This window comes from Rhinolophus sinicus, chromosome 4 (assembly GCF_057876585.1).
Source record: "Rhinolophus sinicus isolate RSI-liver-muscle chromosome 4, RSI-T2T, whole genome shotgun sequence".
In the NCBI taxonomy this organism is placed as follows: Eukaryota; Metazoa; Chordata; class Mammalia; order Chiroptera; family Rhinolophidae; genus Rhinolophus; species Rhinolophus sinicus.
The window spans coordinates 73,395,764-73,417,733 of NC_142504.1; the positions used below are offsets into that span (position 1 = coordinate 73,395,764).

Sequence of the window (21,970 nt, forward strand, 5' to 3'; positions counted from 1 at the left end):
GAGACACAGTTAACAAATAACAGGATTCCAGTTATAAAAATAAATTTAAGGAAATAAACATGAAACTACAAAACATAAAACATGTTATTATTAGAAGCTTCTCTGAGAAAGTGACAATCTAAAACTTGAGAAATAAAACAGCTTGTCAAAGATTTGCTATCTGAAAATTTTAGGCAGAAGAAACACATCCAAAGGTTTAGAGGTGAGAAAATTGGACTTGTATGGGAACAAAAAGAATACAATTATGATTAGGATTATGGTGAGTGAGGATGAAAATGGTATGAAATGAAGTTGAAGAGGGAGACAGGGCTAGATCATGTGTGAAGCCTGGAAGACTTACAAAAACCCCACAGCTAACATCATACTTGATGGAAGACTGAAAGCTTTATCTCTAAGATCAGGAACAAGGCAAGGATGCCCACTGTCACCACTTATATTCAACATAGTATTGGAAGTCTTAGCCAGAGCAATTAAACAGAAGGAGGGAGGGAGGGAAAAAAAGGAATCCATTTTGGAAAGGAAGAAGTAAAATTGTACCTGTTCATAGATGACACTAAAGATTCCATCAAAAACTTGTTAGAGCTAATAAATTCAGTAAACTTGCAAGAGACAAAATCATATACATGGGTTGCTGAGATGATAATAATACCCAACTGATCTACAGATGTAATATAATCCCATTCAAAACCCCAATGCTGTATTTTGCAGAAATAGAAAACCAACTCTAAATTCATATGAAATCTCAAGGGAGCCAAACAGTCAAAATAATCTTGAAAAGAACAAAATTGGAGGACTCAGTGTGGTACTTACTCAACCTTCAAAAAAATAAAACTTTGTCATTTGCAACATCGATGGAGCTAGAGTGTTTTATGCTAAGCAAAAGAAGTCAAAGACAAATACCACATAATTTTATGTGGAATCTAAAAAACAAAATAAATGAACAAACACAACAAAGAGAAACAGACTCATTGATGCACGAAACAAACTTGGTTGTTACCAGAGAGGGATAGGGTTGGAGGTTCGGCAAAATAGGTGAAGGGGATTAAGCAAGGCCCAAATTTCCAGTTACCATGTTTCCCCGAAAATAAGACCCAGCCAGACAATCAGCTCTAATGCGTCTTTTGGAGCAAAAATTAATATAAGACCTGGCCTTATATTATATTATATTATATTATATTATATTATATTATATTATATTAATCATAAGACCGGGTCTTATAGTAAAATAAGACTGGGTCTTATATTAATTTTTGCTCCAAAAGATGCATTAGAGCTGATTGTCCGGCTGGGTCTTATTTTCGGGGAAACAGAGTATAAAATAAATCATGGGATGTAATGTACAACATAGGGATTGTAATCAATTATATTGTAACAACTTTGTATTGTGACAGATGGTAACTAGACTTATCCTGGAGATCATTTTGTAATGTATGTAATGTAGAATCACTTAAGATGTACACCTGAAATTAATAGGCTATTGTATGTCAATTACATGTCAGTAAATTTTTTAAAACAAACCAAGACAAAAAACAAAAAAAGCAACAGTGTGATACTGTCATATGCACAGATATATAGACCAATGGAATAAAATAAAGAGCCCAGAAATAAACCATTGCATATACTGTCAAATGATTTTTGACAAGAGTACCAAGACCATTCAATGGACAAAGGACAGTCTTTTTGATAAATGGTGCTGAGAAAACTGAATATCCCCATACAAAAGAAGTTAACCATATACAAAAAATAAGAAGTTAACTTATATAAAAGTCAAAATGGATCACATAACTAAATGTAGGAGATAAAACTGCAAAACTCTTAGAAATAAATGTTCAAGAAAAGCTTCATGACATTGGATTGGGAAATGACTTCTTGGATATGACACCAAAATCACAAGCAACAAAAGCAAAAATAGACAAACTGGACTATAAATTTTTCTGCATCAAAGGACACCATCAATAGGGTGAAAATGTAACCCACAAAGTAAAAAAAAATATTTGCAAATCATGTATCTGATAAGGGATTATTAGCCAAAACATATATAAAGAACATCTACAACTCAACAACAAAAAATTTGGATTTTAAAATGGTCAAAGAACTTGAATAGACATTTTTCCAAAGAATATCTAGAGATGGCCAATAAGCACATAAAAAGGTGCTCAAATGCACTGATCATTAGGGAAATGCAATTCAAAACCATAATAAGATACCACCTCACACTAATTAGGATGATGTTTATAAAATAAAACAAAAAAATAAAACCAGAAAATAACATGTTGACAAGGATGCAGAAAGAGAAAAAACAAAACAAAATAACATGTTGACAAGGATGTAGAGATTCTGGAACCTTGGTGTATTGCTGATGGGAATGTAAAATGGAAAACAGTATGGCAGTTCTTAAAAAAGTTACACACAGAATTAGCACATGATCCAGCAATTCCACATCTTGGTATATATCCAAAAGAATTGAAATCAGGGACTCAAACAGATATTTGTACACCAATATTTAGAGCAGCATTATTCACAATAGCTGAAACATGGAAGGAACCCAGGTGTCCATCAATAGATGAACGGACAGACAAAATGTGATATATACATACAATGGAATATTATTTAACCCTTAAAAGGAAATTCTGACACATGCTACAACATGGATGGCATTTGAAGACATTATGCTAAGTAAAATAAGCTAGACACAAAGAACAAATATTGTATGATTCCCCTTAGATAACTAAAACAGTCAAATTCACAGAGTCAGAAAGTAGAACAGGGGATGAGGGGAGGGAGTAACGGGAAGTTACTGCAGAGTTTCAGGCTGGGATAAAGAAATAGTTCTGGAGATAGATTGTGGTAATGATCATACAACAATGTGAATGAACTTAATGCCACTAAACTGTATACTTAAAAATGGTTAAGTGTATATTATACATACTTAAATAATTTACCACAACAAAAATGTATTTTTTAAATTAAGAAATACAGTTTTTGTTTTGTTTTGTTTTGTAATAATAGGGGGGCAGGAGGGTCAGACTCACAGAGAGATTGAAGGATGCTATACTTCTGGCTTTGAAAATTGTGGAAGGGAACACAAGCCAAGGAATGTGGGTGGCTTATAAAGGTGGAAAAGGCCAAGGCTGCCACAGAGCCTTCAGAAGGAATATAATCCTGCTGACACTTTGATTTTAGCCCAGTGAAACCCATCTGGGACATATGACCTAGAGAACTCTAAGATAATAAATGTATGCTGTTTCACACCACCAAACATAGAGAGAGAGAGAGAGAGAGAGAGAGAGAGAGAGAGAGAGAGAGAGAGAGAGAGAGAGATGGGGAAATATAGTATAGGGTGTCAGAGGCCAAACATGAGTATTTCAGTAAAAAGGGTTAGTCAAACTGTTCACTGCTGCTGATAGCCCAAATAAGAAATTTATACAATCAAAGTATACAGTATCACTGACTGGTTTTTAAATGTTGGAAATAAAAACACACTGAATAAAATACTGTATCTTCAAAATTCATGAACCAGACACACAAGTATATAGTGGTAGAACAGATTACTGAAAGTATAAAGTGAAAATATTTTCAGGCAGTCAGGACAAAAACAATGGACAAAAAAATTAAACAAGGTGATTCAACTTAGGAAAATGCAAGATGAGGAACAGTACCTAGTTCTTTCCTCTTTACCTAACAGTGGCTCAGGCTTATTAGTATGAGAGCCAAATAGTTTTGGCCCACAAGTTCAGTGTCACAATATCTTCTACTTAGAAAGGATCTTAAAGATTATCTAAATTCCTATCCAGTACAAATTCCTATTCATACATACACATTTTTATTTTAGCCCCCAGTTACCTACATGGGAAAATTCAGAATAAAGTGTTTTAAAAAAAATTCAGGGGCGTGGCTTGTTGGCTCAGTTGGTTAGAGCACAGTGCTCATAACACCAAGGTCATGGGTTCAATTCCCACATGGTCCAGTGAGCTGCACCCTCGACAACTAAACTGAAAACAATTTAACTTGGAGCGATGGGTCCTGGAAAAACACTATTGCCCAATAAAATAAAATACAATTAATAAAAACAAAAAACCTCAGAAAATTATCAATTAAAAAAACATGAATTGTTCATACACATTTGAAATTCCTAACTTTAATCAAATCCAACATGTCTATCAGATGGCTAGGTCATCAATAATTATATGAAGATATTAAAATTTGTATTACACATTTAAGAACAATATTAAAGATCCACATAAGTTTGTATACTTACAGTGTAGTATAACTTTGAGCTCAACGAGGAGTTTCTTTGACCCTCCATGACTTGTTCCTGGAAGCTTTTGCATTGTCTCCCCCTTTTTGTTCAGTATTTCAATTCTTAATGCACCTATTAGTCCAAAATTTAAAGTAAGAATGTCTTAGTTACACCCAAAGAATCTGATGAATCTGCCAGGTCTTTACAGTGCATTTTAATTTTTCATGGTCTTTTATTTATTGGAAATGTAAGACACAAGAAAAATCTTTTTTCAGTATTAAGAAAAAAACAAAAACATACCAATGGGGGTTCCAGCAGGCCTAATCTCATTTGGCAATAATTCATCTCCTTCAGGCCAAGTCACTGACAATCTATCAGGGAGCCTATTATGAAACCAGCATATTAATGTTTAATGTCTTAATTATGGTCTTAATTAGAAAAATAGAAGTTACTAGAAACTTTAACATTTATTTTTCATATCTTTTTAAAAGTTAAATCTGAAATTCTATATGACTGATAACCTAAGTTTTCTCCTCCCTAACCATCACTGTGGCTACTGAAAAAGTCAGGCAAAACTTCTTGGTATTAAAAGTCATGAATTGTCAATTTTTCATGATTTTTTTTCTATTCATTTATAGTATAAATTACCCTTTAGAGATATGATAAACTCAAATAAGAGGAAAAGAATTATCAGTCGAATTATCAGTGAGATTCAGTGAGAATCAAAATAACTGCATCATTAGCTATACAAGAGTGAAAGAGTTTTGCTTTTCTATTCCCTTTTATTTCTTTTGTACTAATCTTTACCTCTCAGCAATTTTCTTCTATTAATAGTTATAGGCCAAAGTTTGTTTTTTAACATACCTTAATCACAGTACATGTAACAGTGACACTTTAGATATAAAATTTCCTCCTTTTTCTCTAAAACAAATATAGGATTCTGTTTTTATAACTAGAGCTCACAATTTTAATGGCAAGAAGTTTGTCACAATATATACACCTAGACTACAAATGCCCTATTAGAAGAGTATAACAACACACTCAAGAATAGTTAAAAGCATTACAATCCCTCTTGATTTTTCTTATTTATCATGCATCTTGAAACGTGAATTACCTTGCCATTTCATCTTCTACGTATTTTTTTACAGCTTTCTCAGCAACTGTTCTATCCAGCTTTGCAATGGGCACAGTTTTTATTTCATCATACAGTGCTCGAGGTTCCTGAATAAATAAATTCATATCAGCCTTTCAAAGAAAACTATTCAAGTTCAGCTGCAATGGAAAACATTAATTTCTCCCAAAACAACATATTTTGCCCTCATTAAGTACATAAATCATAATAGCTACATTACATTAGACCTCAGTGCTTATTTCCATTTTCCATGTATCCTCCTTAGGCCTAATTAAATATCATTCAAATAGTAACAAGAGCACGGACTAGGGATAAAACCCACTCCAATTTGGGAATCATTCATTCTTGAGATAGAATTCTTGCTCTCATCTTTACTAGTTTGCAGGTCTTGAACGAAATGTACACTTTACAAAATTACTGTGCTGACTAGCAATAACATATGTATGTCTGTTAAGCACTGGGCATAGCGATGCTAAGTTCTATAGATTATTAAAGACACCAAATATGAAACACAAAAATTCATGCTAATACTACTTTATCCAATGGAAAAACCAAACTCAAGCAAAATACTGTACCTTTATTTCTACATTTAAACAAAAGTAAATAGTACTAACAGACTTGCATAAATATTTTTATTACTTTCTGTCTTACCATTGCAATTTGAACTTCTCCTCCTGTAGCATATACTTCTCCATCATGATCACCATAAAGAAAAAATTTTTCTATGCTTCCATAAAAGACAGGAAGTGTCTTGACTGTCTTGACCTAATATTTAGTTTCAAAAAAAGGCTCTAGTATTAATATTTACTAAGAGAAACAGGTTTAATAATAATAATTTCTCAGAACCATTTTATACAAAGGAAAAAACTCAGTATCATTAGAAAAATTAATGGAGAAGCAATCAAATTATAATAAAGTTGTATTAGTGAAGTTCTCCACATATTCCTAACACATCTTTGTAAAGATACAGCAGCTTATGCATGCAAAAATGTCATAGCTATGCATGTGTCTAAAACATCCATAACTCCTTCAAAATCAGTTATTATGAATACCCAAGTACCTCAAACCTTTTACCCCCATGAAATCTTGCTTTCAGACTATGAACAGTGACTCAAAACTCTGACAAGTTATCATTTCCTTCAAATAAATTAGCTCAAAACTTGCCTATGATATTTCTTTACCTTACATGGCTTGAAAAAAACATAAGGGTAATTTCCATCAGTCCAATTCACAAATTCCCAACAAGGACTACAAGAGTTTATACTCAATCTACCTTTCCAGCCTCATTTCTAAACTATTTCTCTACATACACATACACACACACAAACACTCTCTCTCTCTCTCTCTCTCTCTCTCTCTCAGTCGGTTGCAGGAACTTATCTATGTCTCTGTCTCTGCTGAGATTATCCTCTCTGAGAAAGCAGTTTTTTACTCAACCACCAGACAGAATTTGAAAAAACTGATTGCTTCCCCCTCCTTGCAACTCTTTACTTGAATTCAGGGATACCATATTCTCCTAGTTTCCTTCTATCGCACCAGCTTATCCCTTTCATTCTCCTTTGCCAGCTAAGTCCTAAATGTTGGTTGGAAAAGCAAGGCTCTAGCTACACACACAACTTTTAAGTGACTGCATCCAATTCTGAGGCTTTAAATAAATGATAATGACTCGTATTTATGAGGAGAATGTATGCCCTTCTACTTTTGTAATAATCTGTGTAAACCTGAGTCTCTACCTCTTTCAAAGTCCATATAAATGTCATTTCTTGCCCAAAGAATTTCACGATTTACTCTCTTCTCCCAGGCCCATCCAGAGTCTGAAAATTCTCTCCTCTCCTAAACTGCCAAAGCACTATTCGCCCTCTCTTTTCATAGCACTTATCCCCTTCTTACCTATTATTTATCTTTAGGTTATCTCTGACTTTAGGCTGTAATAACCCTAAGGACAAAGCATATCTTCCTAGATCTCTGCATTCTCCACATGCAGTCAATAAGCACAGTAACTTACAAAAGGCAGGTACTCAATAAAAATTTGCTAGAAAGTCATTACCTCATATCATGTTAAAAAAAAAAAAGCACAACAAAACATTGGGACTTTCCATTTCAGTAAAGTATATTGCAAGAAACAATAAAAATGTTGCTAATTGAGCCTCAGGCAACTAATAAGTTGGTTTTTAAATGCCATGCTGTTACATGATTAAAATCAGTTTCGCCTTTCCATTTTTTCCTGGCACTTGAGGAGCCAATACATACATTATTTTTGGTTGTTGTTAAATTCTGATACATCTAATTTAGTTTCAAATTATACTAAAAATTGAATCTAAAAATAAGTTAAACCTACCAGCTGTCCTGCTTTGTATGTTTTTCCATCCCATTCTATTGCTGAGTATGTGGCCCAGGGGCCCTGCTTTTTAGAAGGAAGATCAGAACGTGTAATTATTCCTTTAAAAAGTGTAAACTTTATTTGTTTGTCACACTTTTCATGACAGTCCTTCAGCCATAAAGCAAATTCTCTGTCAATTTTCATTCGCTGCTCCTGTAAAATTTTAAAATGTATGAAATATAGTAAACAAATATAATCATTGGCACTGGTCATTCATTCCATTTTTCCTTCCACATACCCACTCCAGACCTATTAAAAAACTAAAATATTTTGCTGGCTCTTTCTCCCATACAAATTTACATTTCTAACAAAACCATTACCACGGAAAGAAAATCCTTGGAACCAAGGTCTCAATGATCAATACCAACAAGAAAGCTTTTCTTCCCTGCTTTAAATTCTAGGATACACCAAAAAACGATGAACAGTGGCAAAGAATGAGTAGAAATAGCTGGCTTTGAGAAAGGGGTAAGTGGAAACCTCCTCATGGTGAGTCATGCCCATTCTCAACAGGACAATAAAAATCTCTTTTTATATATCAAGAACAAATACATACATGTAGTATATAAACATATATATGGTATATCTATGGTATTAGGATGTCAATGGAGTAGAGCAATTAGGAAAAAAACGTCTGAAAAACATTCCTTATGAGGGTGATAATGAAAAAGAGGTTGAGAAACACTACTATGCAAAACACATTTTTCCTTTTAATTATGTAATATGCTTATTACCTATTCAAAAAATTAAGTCACAAATAAAAATTAAGCGTTTTCTAATAACATATAAAAAGAAAATGTTATTGCTTATCATTCTTCACCCAAGAGAGTACAGAGATTTATAGTTAAACATAAGCTGCTATATATTTGTTTAATGCCTATTTGTAGGAGAATGAGTAGGGAAGACAATCTCCACACTGCATATTTTCAGAGAAGACAATGCAGTTACATAAGTTCATTTCTTTCTACATACCTTACTCCATAATATACTATTTCCAAATGAAAATGGGGAAAAATTAAAAATGATTTCAGCTAAAGTTTTTACAGCTTGCAGTTAGAGGACCAATATCTTAATCATTAAGAAACAAAAATATTTGACATTAAAGAGTTATTTGGATAAGAAATACATGTACTTGGTAAAGACTCAAAAATGGCATACAGTTTCAAAGAAAACTTCCCCCTAGCTCTATTCCCAGGGACCAACTCCTTTCTGAATCAGCAAGTCACTGTTGTTTCTTTTTTAACTTGACAAAGACATTAAAATTATTAACTAGGACTGGGACAGTCTGTCTACCAAATTTTTACACTGCATTTCAATGTATAGTCCTTGTATGAGATGAAATTATTCTAGGCTAAAATGTAAAGAAGTCTCAGCATTCATTACCAACCAAATTACCACATGTATAAATTAAATTCAGGAACCTAGTAATGAGTCAAAGAACAACGTTACAAGTATGGCAAGATGACAGTTAATACAGGAGAGGAGTATGTGGATATTCATTATAATATTCTTTTAATTTCTCTGTGTATTTGAAATTTCCCAAAATTAGAAAATAGATATTTTAAAAATACAATGTAACAAAAGAATAAAATTAACCCATTATGAATAACTTTTGCAAAAACCAAATTGTTCAATAAATGCTGGATAATTATTACCAAGTGTATCATATCTAAGTACAAGTAAGACTTTTCTCAGTGGATAATTCTTTAAAAGTATCTTAATCTATATGATTCACAATCTTTTATTATAACAGCCAAATGAATTTCAACATCTTGTAGGATTGACTGACTGACTAGAAATACTGTTTGCTGTGTACTGTCTTTACTGGCCAGCAATTTTAGGTTCACAATAAATGCATCTATCTCTTGGCAACTGAATATTAAACGACTGAATGAGTAGTAAATAAAGAAAAAGTTCCTGAGACGTTTCGATAGAATAAAAGTACACTAGTACACTAGCTCAATTCAACTTTTGAAAAAGTCTATCATTCTTTTTCTATCAATCAATTCATGTATTTTAATACTGATTAATTTCAAATCACCTTTTAGCCCAAAGTATTTCACAGTTCTACCTCAATTTCATCCTCAAGATTAGATTAAAATGGCATATTTCGGTTATTAATATACAAACATAACAATGTATTAAATAAAATTGTTCTTATGTGCTCTCATCAAATGGATACGCTTCTGTAGCTTCTATTTACTATTTCAAGGTCTCGATAGAAAGATCTAACAAAGATCTATAAACTTTATCCAAACATGGTCAAAACAGTTTGAAATTTTTGAGTGATGTGAACATATAAATTCTTATGAAGGAAAATTTATATACTCTTGATTAAATAAAATGAAAAGAATGCAAAATGTCATATAAATCTGTACTAGTAGTAACTCTTGTATATAAAACAAACATTTGCAAATATTCAAAACTTGGTATTTAAAATCATACCTGTCCATTTAAAATCCTTGTAAAAAGCGTGTTCTTATCTTTCAATTTTAGTTCAAGATCCATAAAAGTCAGTTTATTTGTGCTGACCTGGAATCTGTCATTAGTGAATAATGCACCAGATATTCTATTGTAGCACTCAATTGGTGCAAGCCCTCTTTTCTTAGGTGGAGCACACCAGTCAAAGCTTAAACAGAACAAAATTATTAGTTAGTGAAAAAATTAGGTTATAAAACAATATAATTTCAGCAAAAAATCAAAACTTACTCTTCAACAGATGTATATGGTATTAGTCGTCCATTCCAAAAACATTCAAAAATAGGCCTTTTCCCTCTTGCTGCTTTCTCAAGTATAAAACAATCATCATCATCATCTTCATCTTTTTCTAGAGCACAGGAGTTAAGTGGAACAAAATGTTTATTGCTATAAAATATATACACTTTTTATCACTGAGAAATTAACTTCTATGAGTGAAATGTTAAAGTTGCCTCAGAGAAATGGTAACAAAATCTCATATGATTGTTAACATTGTATTCTATAAAACCTAAACTTAGCTTTAGTCTTACATTGCCCTCAGAAAAGCAGATTTCCAAAGCAGTTCTACATTACCAATAGTGTTTCTCATTTAAATGTCAATAATTACTTACATACTAATCAATCTATGTTACTACTACACTAGCTACTCAGCTTGCAATCATCAAAACTTGTTCACAGAGCAAAAGGTCATACATCCAAAGAGACTATACCCTAGCAGAACCCCTCTTCCCTACAAAATATAGGAGCTTGAATCCTACACCTAAAACTCAAGTTTCACAATTTTGTCAGAACCATTATGTTCATAAAAAAATAATCTGGACAATCTTTGGTAGCTAGTAGCAGCAAGTTTGCCTACGTTGGGCAAATTAATCAATATTAAATTTAGTTTATCTTATATAAACTACTAAATTTTTGAAGATCAGAATCAAGTGATACTGCTAGAATTAGAACATGTTACAAAGCATCAAACGCATAATTAGCACAACTGTCTATAGCATTTTTATGTTTGTTAGCAATATATTTTCATATATCCAGATATATTAAGATCAAACATTATAATCCTGATACAGAAACACCTCAGTTCTTTTGGCATTAAGTCAGTACCCCCCAACCCCAAATAAAGCCTTCTTTCATAAAATCTTCACAAGGAGTCCTTAATTAAAAAGTACGTTTCAATTAGACCAAATCGCTTTGTTCTTGGAGAATCCATCTAATCATCACTCAATTTATTGGCTCTTATTTTAAGACATCATTTGAAGAACTTTATTGTCTACAAGAATACAAAAATTAGAAATGGCAAATTAAAAAGGAGCCAGAGACGAGAAACAGAGCGATTGAGTAGTAACAAAAATAAGCACTGAATAAATAATGTTGGTCACTAAAGACTTGCAGCAGTTTCTGATTTAACCCTCATAACACCTCTGTGAGGCATGCACTGCTATTCCTCCCCTCAACATTTCACAGATAAGGAAAACTGAAGTAGACAGTAGTTTGTCTAAGTTTACACAAAAAAGTGGCACAGATGGGATTCAAACCAGAAAATCTGGTTCTAGAACCCACTAAGTTCTAACACTAAGAATATACTGAAGAAGTATTCTGAGTGAGAAAATTTAATACTGTTAATCTATAAATTCAAAACAATCTCTTTAATCACACTAGGACTTTTTTAAAGTGATTGTATGAAGTGATTCCAAAGTTTATCTACAAGAGTAAGAGATTAAGAATATTCTCAAAAAAGAATAGTAAGTGCCTTGCCCTGCACATATCAATTTACAGTATAAAGCTATCAGAGTATTATTACCATGTATGAAAATACAAAATAGATCTAAAGACACCAGATCTATATACATATGGGAATTTAATATTATTAAAAAAGCTGTATTTCAAGCTATTTTTAAAAATCGTAACATTCAATATAATTGGTGCTAGGAAACTGAACACCCACATGGAAAATATTAAATTAAAGCCCTACCTCATCCTACACACAAAAAAGGAGATTACAGATGCATTAAAGAGCTAAGCATAAAATAATTTTTTTAAACTATAGTCTTTTTATAATCTTGTAGTATAAGACTTTCTACAGCAAGACAAAATCAGAAAGCATAAAGAAAAAACTGACTACATAAAATTTAAACTTCTTTATAAAAAGCTACAAAGATAAATAGGAAAATAACATGGAGAATATATGAAGGATTAATATGCAATACATAACTAAAAGTTCAGCTCAGTCAGAGATCTAAGATAAAAGAATATATACTGTTTCTTAAAGCCAATGCTTCATTTGTCTGGAAATGAATATATACAAAAATCAAGAATTATAAAAATTACAAATACCTAAAACCTTAAAAGATTTGTGTAAGGAAAAGGTTTTAAAATTTATCTAACCTTAATAACCCAACTAATAATAATCATTAAAAGAAACAAATCACTATCCTGAATCACAACTTCACATTTTGTAGCTAAAATAACAGATTAACATACTTGATGGAAAGCATGGATCATCAGGGTAAGTTTCTCTATCATATAAGAAAGGGTGATATCGGATAATCCCTTCCACTACACCGTCTCCTTCAACATGAGCTTTGAACTCAAAACTATCAGTTGCTGTGTTTATATACAACGTCTGCATGTCATCTTGTATTTCCCTTAGGTTGACAATCTTAGGTGCCTTCCCCTTTTCAAACACAGAAATCTAAAATAAAAATAAAACAAAAATAATTAAATTCTATGGTGACTTTTGTTTTCAGCTATGATCCAACAAAGGAATAGGCAAAAACTACTTTTATTTGTACAAGTAATCATCTGGCTTAATGAAATATATATGTGTATGTATAGGTAATACGCATATGAGGTGTAATCAAAAACTACAATGTTTAAAAAAAAATTATTACAGTAAAAGACACATTGCCGCTAATCCCCCTCAAAATACGCCCCCTCGCTTCGAACACATTTTTCCCATTGGCCTTGTCACTTTCTGAAGCAGTTCTGGAAGTCCTCTTTTGTGAGTGTCTTTAGTTGTGCTGTCATGGCTGCCTCGATGTCCTGAATCGATTCAAAACGTTTACCTTTTATGGTCATTTTGACTTTAAGGAAGAGTCAGAAGTCACATGGTGCCAGATCCGGTGAATAAGGTGGATGACGACACACGGTAATGTTTTTATTTGACAGAAATTGCTGTACCAGAAGCAATGTGTGACACTGAGCCTTTCTGTTGTGATAAAAAAGAAATATGGTGAATACTGCTGCCTAGTACAATCCAATGGAAAGGCAGGGATCTTCAATACGGGAAGTGGCACATCAAAACTTAGTAACAGTGTAGGACAAGTTTCAACTTGTTCAGTGCAGTCAGTTGGGTGGGAGCTACTATTGAAAGGTGTTTTAAAGTGTGCCATTAATCAACCTCCATTATGAAAACACTCCATGTCACACATCACTTCAGGTATACGGCAATTTCTGTCAAATAAAAACATTACGGTGGGTTCTCATCCACCTTATTTACCAGATCTGGCACCATTGACTTCTGGCTCTTCCCCAAAGTCAAAACGATTCAGGACATCGAGGCAGCCACGACAGCGCAACTAAAAGACACTCACGAAAGAGGACTTCCAGAACTGCTTCAGAAAAGTGGCAAGAACGATGGGATAAGTGTGTTCAAAGTGAGGGGGAGTATTCTGAGGGGGATTAATGACAATGTATCTTTTACCACAATAAATATTTTTATTTAAACATTCACCGTATTGTTTGATCACACCTCATATTTGTATAAATACCTATATGTAGCCTCTCAATAAGGAATATAGAATAGTAAGTAAAGAAAGAGCAAAGCAGAGCTGAAGGACTGGTAAGCCATGAATACATTTAATTCAAAGTTTCTTGCTAGAGATAGGAAGTGGAACAATGATGTTCATAAAATTCTTTCTAATGTGTGGGCAAAGGTATTGGGACCCCAACTCTCAAATGTTTGGTGCTTTTAAATCTTACTTTAGCATCACAAATCTTCTATGAAAAAAAAGGAAACTATTTATGTTCCTTTTCCCTTTTCCTCTCTGCTTTAAGACATAATATTCAGCAATAACTCATAGCTCTATAAAGGACAGAGAAAAATGAAACCAACTATAGTAAACAAAGGTTCCAGAAAAACACATCTAGAAATGACCTCTTTACTTAGACATCAAATCACCAAAGAACTTTTGTGAAAAGGAGAGAGAAGTTGTGTATTTATTGACTGATTTTTTTCTTATCCAAAGTCACTTGGAACTGTAAGAAATACCTAATATGATAATTTGTAATATTTGAAGAAGGAATTTTATCTTACTTCAATATCAATGTTGTTGAAAGGTCCAACTTCTTTTGATGTACATTTTTCATTTCCTTTTGGGCCATGAATATAGTAATGATAAATATGCCTAAAATATAGAAGAATAACTTTATACTTTTAATTTACATAAAATTATAGTTCATACATTCTTCTACCACAAAAAATTTTTATAACTACTATTTGGCAGTACCTACCAGGTACCAAGCACCACATTAAGGATTTTTAAACACAGTATCCCATTTGATGGTAAAAAAAAAAAAAAAAAAAAAAAAAAATCCTGAAATACAGGTATTGCACCTCATTTTACACATACAGAAACTGGGGCTCAAGGAGTTTATATAATTTACCAAAGGTCACAAAACTAGAGTTTGGGGAGGAGGGGGCTTCAATCCAGGCCTTTCCTACTTTGAAGCCCACATACTTTACACTTCTAAGACATATAATTCAAAAATATACTAGAAGGCGAGGCTATAATTCTACTTGTCAGGGATATTCAAGAAAGGACTCAAATTATCAGGGAGTATACAAGACTGGATATCTTTAAGTTATCTGTGCAATATGAGATCATCATTCTATAACTCTCATCATTCCTCTCCTATATCACTGAAACAATCTAATCCCAATAATCCCCAAACAAAGTAATACATTCAACATTATCCCATCGAAAACCACTTCAATAATCTTTGTTACTTTATTTTTAAGTAAAAGTTTAAAACACCTATATTTTGGTGAGATTATTCAGGTCTAAAACACATTACATCTGTAGTTATTCCTCAAACAGGTATCTGCAATATTCTTTCATATGAATTTTAACTTTAAAAAATAATTAATTATCCTAGCTACTGTTTAAAATATTACTGAGATAAAAGGAAATCACTGAAAATCTTGAGCTCTTTCTTCAGACATCTCAAGTGTTAACATCATAATCAAAGATAAGTTTACAACCATACATTAAGAGAGTGCTATAAATAGCTTAGCAATTGTCTGTTTCAAAGAATGGTAAAAGTTGTATGTTATTCTTTGTTAGAGTAAGAGTATGGCCTAATTACGTGTTGTGTACACTGAATTCCTTCAGTTACTAATAAAATAAGTACTCAGAGAAAAAAAATTCCAATCTTATTCAAAACTTTTGTGTTATAGGGCCAAAAAACATTAATATCAAGAAGAAAAATGGTATCCATAAAATAAAATTTATTTTTTCATACAAGGAAACCATCTTAACTCTGTTAATGTATATTTATGTATAAAATAGAGACTCAAATTAAGTGCAATAGCCTTTTGGGTAAATGTGAAAAGATACTTTTTCAAAAACAGGAATTCTGTGTCTGCAGGACTCAGTAATTCAGACTAATACAAATTATGGAAATATTCCAGTAAATGGTCTATACTATATAGCTATATAGAAAAGGCTCAGAGCCATTAAATAAATATTCCTCTGATTTGGTCTAATGGAATATATACTCCCTAAAAGGTTTCCTGGAATACACAAAGATTTTCAGTATTACTCATATGTCATACAGGCACATAGACACATTTTTTCATATTAACAGACTTGATGCATTAATTTGATAAACACTTATTGAGCATCTACTATGTAAAAGGACACAATGGGGATACAGCAGAGCATTAAAAAAAGACATTCCAATGGGAGAAGGCATACAAAAAAATAAGTAAAATATATGGTACAGAAGATTATGACAGGTCCTACAGAGAAGCACAAAAGGGGATTATGGGAATGATGACACTGAATTTGATAAATGCTGGATTATTTTAAATTTTATCATAGGTGTCAAAAAGCCTGTGTCTCAAATAATGACCAATACATGACTGGTGATCAATGAGTATTTACAGAATAGGGAACAATTTTAATGCTAACTTCAAAGAATTGCTTACTATAGTGAAGGGAAGGAAATGACACAGGAGCAAAGCAGACAGTCAAGAGGCTTCAATGTATCTGTAATATTTTCTGTCTTAAAAAAGATAAGTAACAACATGTCCTGAATTAAATATAAGCAATTACTTACGCTAACTGTCTTGTCCAAAGATGGAAATAATTTTTCAAGTACTGTATGTGTTCTGACTGTACTCCTGTGATAACCACAGCAGTAAAGCTATCTTTTTCCTTCTCCTCTGAGATAAGATAATGTAGAAATCTTTCATCATCATTTGTAATGTGAACAGAATCAGATGGCTGCAAGAATGAATACAAATAAAACAGATTTTATACACCTTAATTGTAATTATAGAAATAACATTTGACATTCACCTGAATAGTTTCAAACCTAGGCTTCAAACAAGTTTTGGGAAAAAATGGCCAAAAATATAATTCAGCTGAGTATGTGACAATCCTGTGAGGACAAGGGAACTTTTATATAGATTGCTAAACTAGCAAACATAAGAGTATCCAACCATAATGCTAAATCAATTTTAGAATCACACAGAAAAAGGTAAAGAAAAATAAATACTGAGTTTAAAAATTCTGGAAAAAATTGAGGACACTTACCCGAGGATAGAATAAATCCTTGCTTGGCATACCTACCATGTAACTTGGTCAAGATCAATGCCCTGCTCTACATGTGCAAGAAAACTAGGATGCAGCCTGAACACAGCTGGCTTAGCACAAAAGCACTTGAGTTTATTAAAAGGGAGTAAAATCATCCCAGGCCCCAGTCCACTTTCAGAGAATATCTACAGCTTACAGAAGGGGAGTAGGGAGAGGGGTGTAGGGGTAGTGTTTGAGGATAAGTATTATAAACTTCTCAACTTTTATTATGAATTCATATGTGTTAAAAATTGCATGCATATATATGCATACATATACTATGTATGTTGCCATATACATAAAAAAACTTGTAAGGATAAAGAAACACACTGAACTATTATGTCTAGGAAACTTTACTATTTAATAAGCATATTTAATATTACCACTTTCTTAAGAAAAATAAAAACAAACCCCACAAAACCATTCCAATCATCCCTACACACTAAGTCACTAATATTATAGCTACAGTACATAATATACAAGCAACATCTTATATACTTTGAGAGTTAGATTAGGTTGGGTTTACTAATGATGCAGGTTCATTATCCAAACATTTATCAAGAACCTTCTCAGTCCTATAACTCAAGCTAGACACGTGAAGATATGGTCCAAGATAAATAAGACAGTGCCCTTCTTCCATACAAATTCCATCTAGTAGGAGATGAGAAATAATTAAAAAAATAATGTGCCATTATATAAAGCTATGAACCAAGAGCTACAGAGTTAAAAAGGGTGACATTCACCCAACAGCTGACTTAACAAAGACATCCCAAACCAATGAGAACATGAAGGATTGGAAAGTATAAGGGAAATAAGGTAGTTTAGAATATGATGAAAGATGAGGCTGGAAAGGCTGATTCAAGCAGTAGAAATGGGTGGAAAAGAGGAGAGGTAAAACTATTTTAAAGGACAATTACATGTGGTGACTGATTAACAAGGATTATACTTACTAACTGCTTCGTCAGAGGATGTTAATTGAAAAGGGTAGTTTTGAAGACAGAAGAGGAGAGAATAAGAAAAATTTATAGATAACATTTCATTTCAGATGTACCAAAAGTGAGTTACTTATGGAATACTTGGAGGACATCTAATTGAAATTAGAAATAGGTGTGCTAGGTATGATCAGTTGGCACCCAGGCACTCATTCCCACCACCATTTATGTCCCCTCCTGGCTCCAGAGGATGGAAAGCCAAAATGGCCTATTGCTTAGACTTCCTTACGCTTTGGGTTGTGGATGCAAACTGAGTTTCACAACTAGATGCACTAGCCAAAGATTCAGAAATGGAAAATGAAGCAGAGGCCATTTCCTGAGGTTTCTTGAAGGTTTTCTGTTATCATGCAAGGCACTGAAAAGACCATTATCCTGGTTCCAGCTTCAAGTAGCAGCACTGATGCAACACTGGCCAGAAATTCTGTATTCTAGTGTTGGAGCAACTGTGGAAGTAAGGCCTTTCCAACTCCTGGATCACAGAGAAGGCAGTGTGTTTCTGAATTCCAGACCCAATGTTGGTCCTACAACTACGTGAGTATAACATATGTTGCAGCATCAAATGAAGGTCAGAGTGTTCTGGCATCATTCTACAATGCTCAGCCTAAAGTTCATTCCTTCAGCCCTTCCAATAATCATGTAAGCATCTAATTCCATTTATTATATCCTTTTCTGTTTAAAGTGCCTAGAACAGTTTGTTGCCTTTACAAAGTCCAGCCTGACTTAGTTTCTCAGTCTTAAGAGAAAAGTCTCTTGACAAGAAATACAGATTTGAGAACTGTTGATATTAAATGGTGTGCGCGCGTGCGCGCGTGCGCACGCACACACACACACACACACACACACACAGAAAAAGATGGTTGATTACAGATAAAACACTACCAATCTCACACACATTGTAATACCTGCTAAAAGGTCAGGGATATATGAGGAGCCAAAAGAAAATAAGTTGGAAAGGGCAGATCAAGAAAAAAAAAAAAAAAAAAAGGACCAGGGACCTATCGGTACCCATGAAATGTTTGTTTGGATGAACTGAGCACAAAACAAAACAAAACAAAAAACCTGGCAGAAATGATGACCCAAGAGACCTCAGTTCTATCTAAGCATTATTATCTGTGTGTGTACAGTTTTGAAAATCACTTAATCTTCAATTCCTGTTTTTTCACCAGTTTTAACATGGCAAATATTTCCACCAAAATACTTTATAAGACTTTGCAATGGTAAGACAGTATGGAAAAGATAAGATAGAATACTGTCACGTTAATATATTAAGATACGTAAATTGTTAAATAAATGCAACAAAATTAAAGAGAAAAATATGAGATGAACAAAATGAAGAAATTTCCTAGACAGAGGAGAATGTTAAGCTACAGAGAAAATAAAAGTAGCTAATATGAAAAAAAAAAAAATCAGTTCACTAGCAATAAAAAGTACTTTTACCTATCAAATTGCCAACATTTTGCTGCCCTCCCCCATTCTTTTTAGTAAGAAATGATCAGATAGGCACTTCCATATACTATTGCTGAGTGTTTTTGATTTGGGTTCAACCTTTCAGAAAAGATGTTTTGCAATATATACTATGCACATTTATAAAGTTCAAATTTGTTGTTACAGCTGTTAAAATTCTAACAATCTATACTAAGAAAAAAATGTAACTCAAGCAAAATGTTATGCAAAGATATTTATGGCGGTGTCTTTATAATTACAGTAAAATCCTTTAAATAAGCTAAATGCTCAACAGAATAGTTAAATTACAGTACATTCAGCCCAAGAAATACTATAAAGCTATTAAAAATGTGTTTGGTATACCAAAATATTTTGTAAAATGGAGAAATACTCATATGTTAATTTAAAAAATGTGGGCTCATAAGTATATAATAAAAAAGAGTAGAAGGAAATTAAACTAAATACAAGTACCTTTTTTGGGCATTTGAGACTACTTTTACTTCTTTATACTTAACTACAAAATTTTTTACAATCTGTTTTAGAATCAGAACAGAATTTTTAAAAATCTCAAAATTACTTTAAAATAAAAGATTTTAAAATTCGAAAAGTGTTTCAAATGGAAAAAAGTTGAATGAATACAATAAATACCATATACGTGACCAAGATTCAAATTTGTTAACATTCTGCTTATTAAATGAGAATTTGAAAGCAAATTTAAAACAGAAATAAAATGCTCATTTCTTTCTCTAAAGCTCTGATTTCCTAAAAGACTATTACCCTATCACTGTTTTCTACTCTAGTTCTGTGGTTATTATACAATAAAAATTTAAAAAGCTCAAACTCAGTGCAAGGAAAAAAAGTTTACAATCTTATGAGCAATTTCCAGGAGACTTACTGGACTTTATGAGAAAACTTGCTGTCTGAAGATTGCCAGCCTGAGAAAGCACATAAATGATCACTTTTGCTATTCACACGATTAAAGGAAAAAGAGTGAAAATAATTTAATTTGAAAATGTCATACCTTCAAGTTTTTTAAAGCAACATTAGTATCTTAGATAGATTTAGAAAAAATGTTCTTGTAGTATCATCCATCCAAAGTAATAAATTTATAATTAATGAGTTAAAATGTATTGTACCTTTCTGTTCCTAATATATCCACTATATATTGACTCTTTATTTTTCTCCTTCTTCTCAAAATCTTCTTTAGAAAGCACAAGCTCATGAACATCTTGGGAATCTGCAGGTTTGCTTATCATCTGTTAAATATTAAAAAAGAGTACTTTAAGGAGTCCTAAAAGTTAAACTGGCTAACACATTTAGACAGAGTCAACCTCAAAACATTTTGATCGACTTTCATTTATAAGAAATTTTTTACTTACTCTGGCTGATTGTCCCACAAAGAAAACAGCCTGCTTGCCCCCAACACCAAAATAGGAAATATCACTATTTAAACTGCGTGGCACTGGTACTGGTCGAACATATCCTGAATGATCACTAAAATAAAACATTACATTAATGCAGTACTTTTTAAAAAACTACTTAGGCATAAGAAGAAAATGTTGTAGCACTTTTATTAAGTATCAATAAAATTATCTCTAAGCCAGATAACACCCCTACTCAAAGGTAAAAGAATCAGAGGCGGAAAGCGAGACACCATCTAGTCCAATGATTCCCAAAGTTTATTCCCCAGATCAGCTGTATCAGCATCACCTGGAAACTCTAAGAAATGCAAATTGTTGAGCCCACCCTACTAAGTCACAAAATCTCTTAGCAAATAGGACTGAAAAAAAAAAATCTGTACTTATCTATACATGTATACCTCTACAACCTTTGCCTCAAAACTGTTTACTGCTTCAAAACTCATTAAAATATAGGCTGAAAAATAATAGGAATTATACCCTACTCAAAGGTAAAAGAATCAGAGGCGGAAAGCGAGACACCATCTAGTCCAATGATTCCCAAAGTTTATTCCCCAGATCAGCTGTATCAGCATCACCTGGAAACTCTAAGAAATGCAAATTGTTGAGCCCACCCTACTAAGTCACAAAATCTCTTAGCAAATAGGACTGAAAAAAAAAAATCTGTACTTATCTATACATGTATACCTCTACAACCTTTGCCTCAAAACTGTTTACTGCTTCAAAACTCATTAAAATATAGGCTGAAAAATAATAGGAATTATACCAAAGACATTCTTATTTCCATGTATCATGACGAATGAAGAGCTCTGAGTGAACTTCTTACTGCACTATTGACACAAGGTCATTGGAAAGTAGACATCCCTATTCTCTCAAAATACGGCAAGGTCTCCAGGGACAACATTTCCCAATATCAAAAATAAACAGAATTGGGTGTGAAGCTGGAACCACAACTACACTAAATGAAAAGGTGGGAAAGCTGATGGGGCATAGCTGGAAAGAACTAAAGAACACAAAAATACATTCAAAG

General features: G+C 32.8%; 1 protein-coding gene across 2 annotated transcripts in view; it reads right to left on the reverse strand.

The window, feature by feature from the left end:
* The window catches only part of SMCHD1 (structural maintenance of chromosomes flexible hinge domain containing 1), a 145,980-nt gene that overhangs the window by 87,566 nt on the left and 36,444 nt on the right, over nt 1–21,970 (reverse strand). For both annotated transcript variants that reach the window (XM_019755744.3, XM_074340261.2), the window contains exons 6-17: nt 20,902–21,016; nt 20,659–20,778; nt 16,570–16,736; nt 14,543–14,633; nt 12,709–12,919; nt 10,459–10,576; nt 10,195–10,378; nt 7,711–7,905; nt 6,024–6,137; nt 5,355–5,461; nt 4,541–4,623; nt 4,259–4,372 (exon numbers count right to left, since the gene is read on the reverse strand). In XM_019755744.3, the coding sequence (XP_019611303.2) occupies nt 4,259–4,372; nt 4,541–4,623; nt 5,355–5,461; nt 6,024–6,137; nt 7,711–7,905; nt 10,195–10,378; nt 10,459–10,576; nt 12,709–12,919; nt 14,543–14,633; nt 16,570–16,736; nt 20,659–20,778; nt 20,902–21,016 (1,619 nt within the window). The remainder of the gene's footprint in view (nt 1–4,258; nt 4,373–4,540; nt 4,624–5,354; nt 5,462–6,023; nt 6,138–7,710; nt 7,906–10,194; nt 10,379–10,458; nt 10,577–12,708; nt 12,920–14,542; nt 14,634–16,569; nt 16,737–20,658; nt 20,779–20,901; nt 21,017–21,970) is intronic.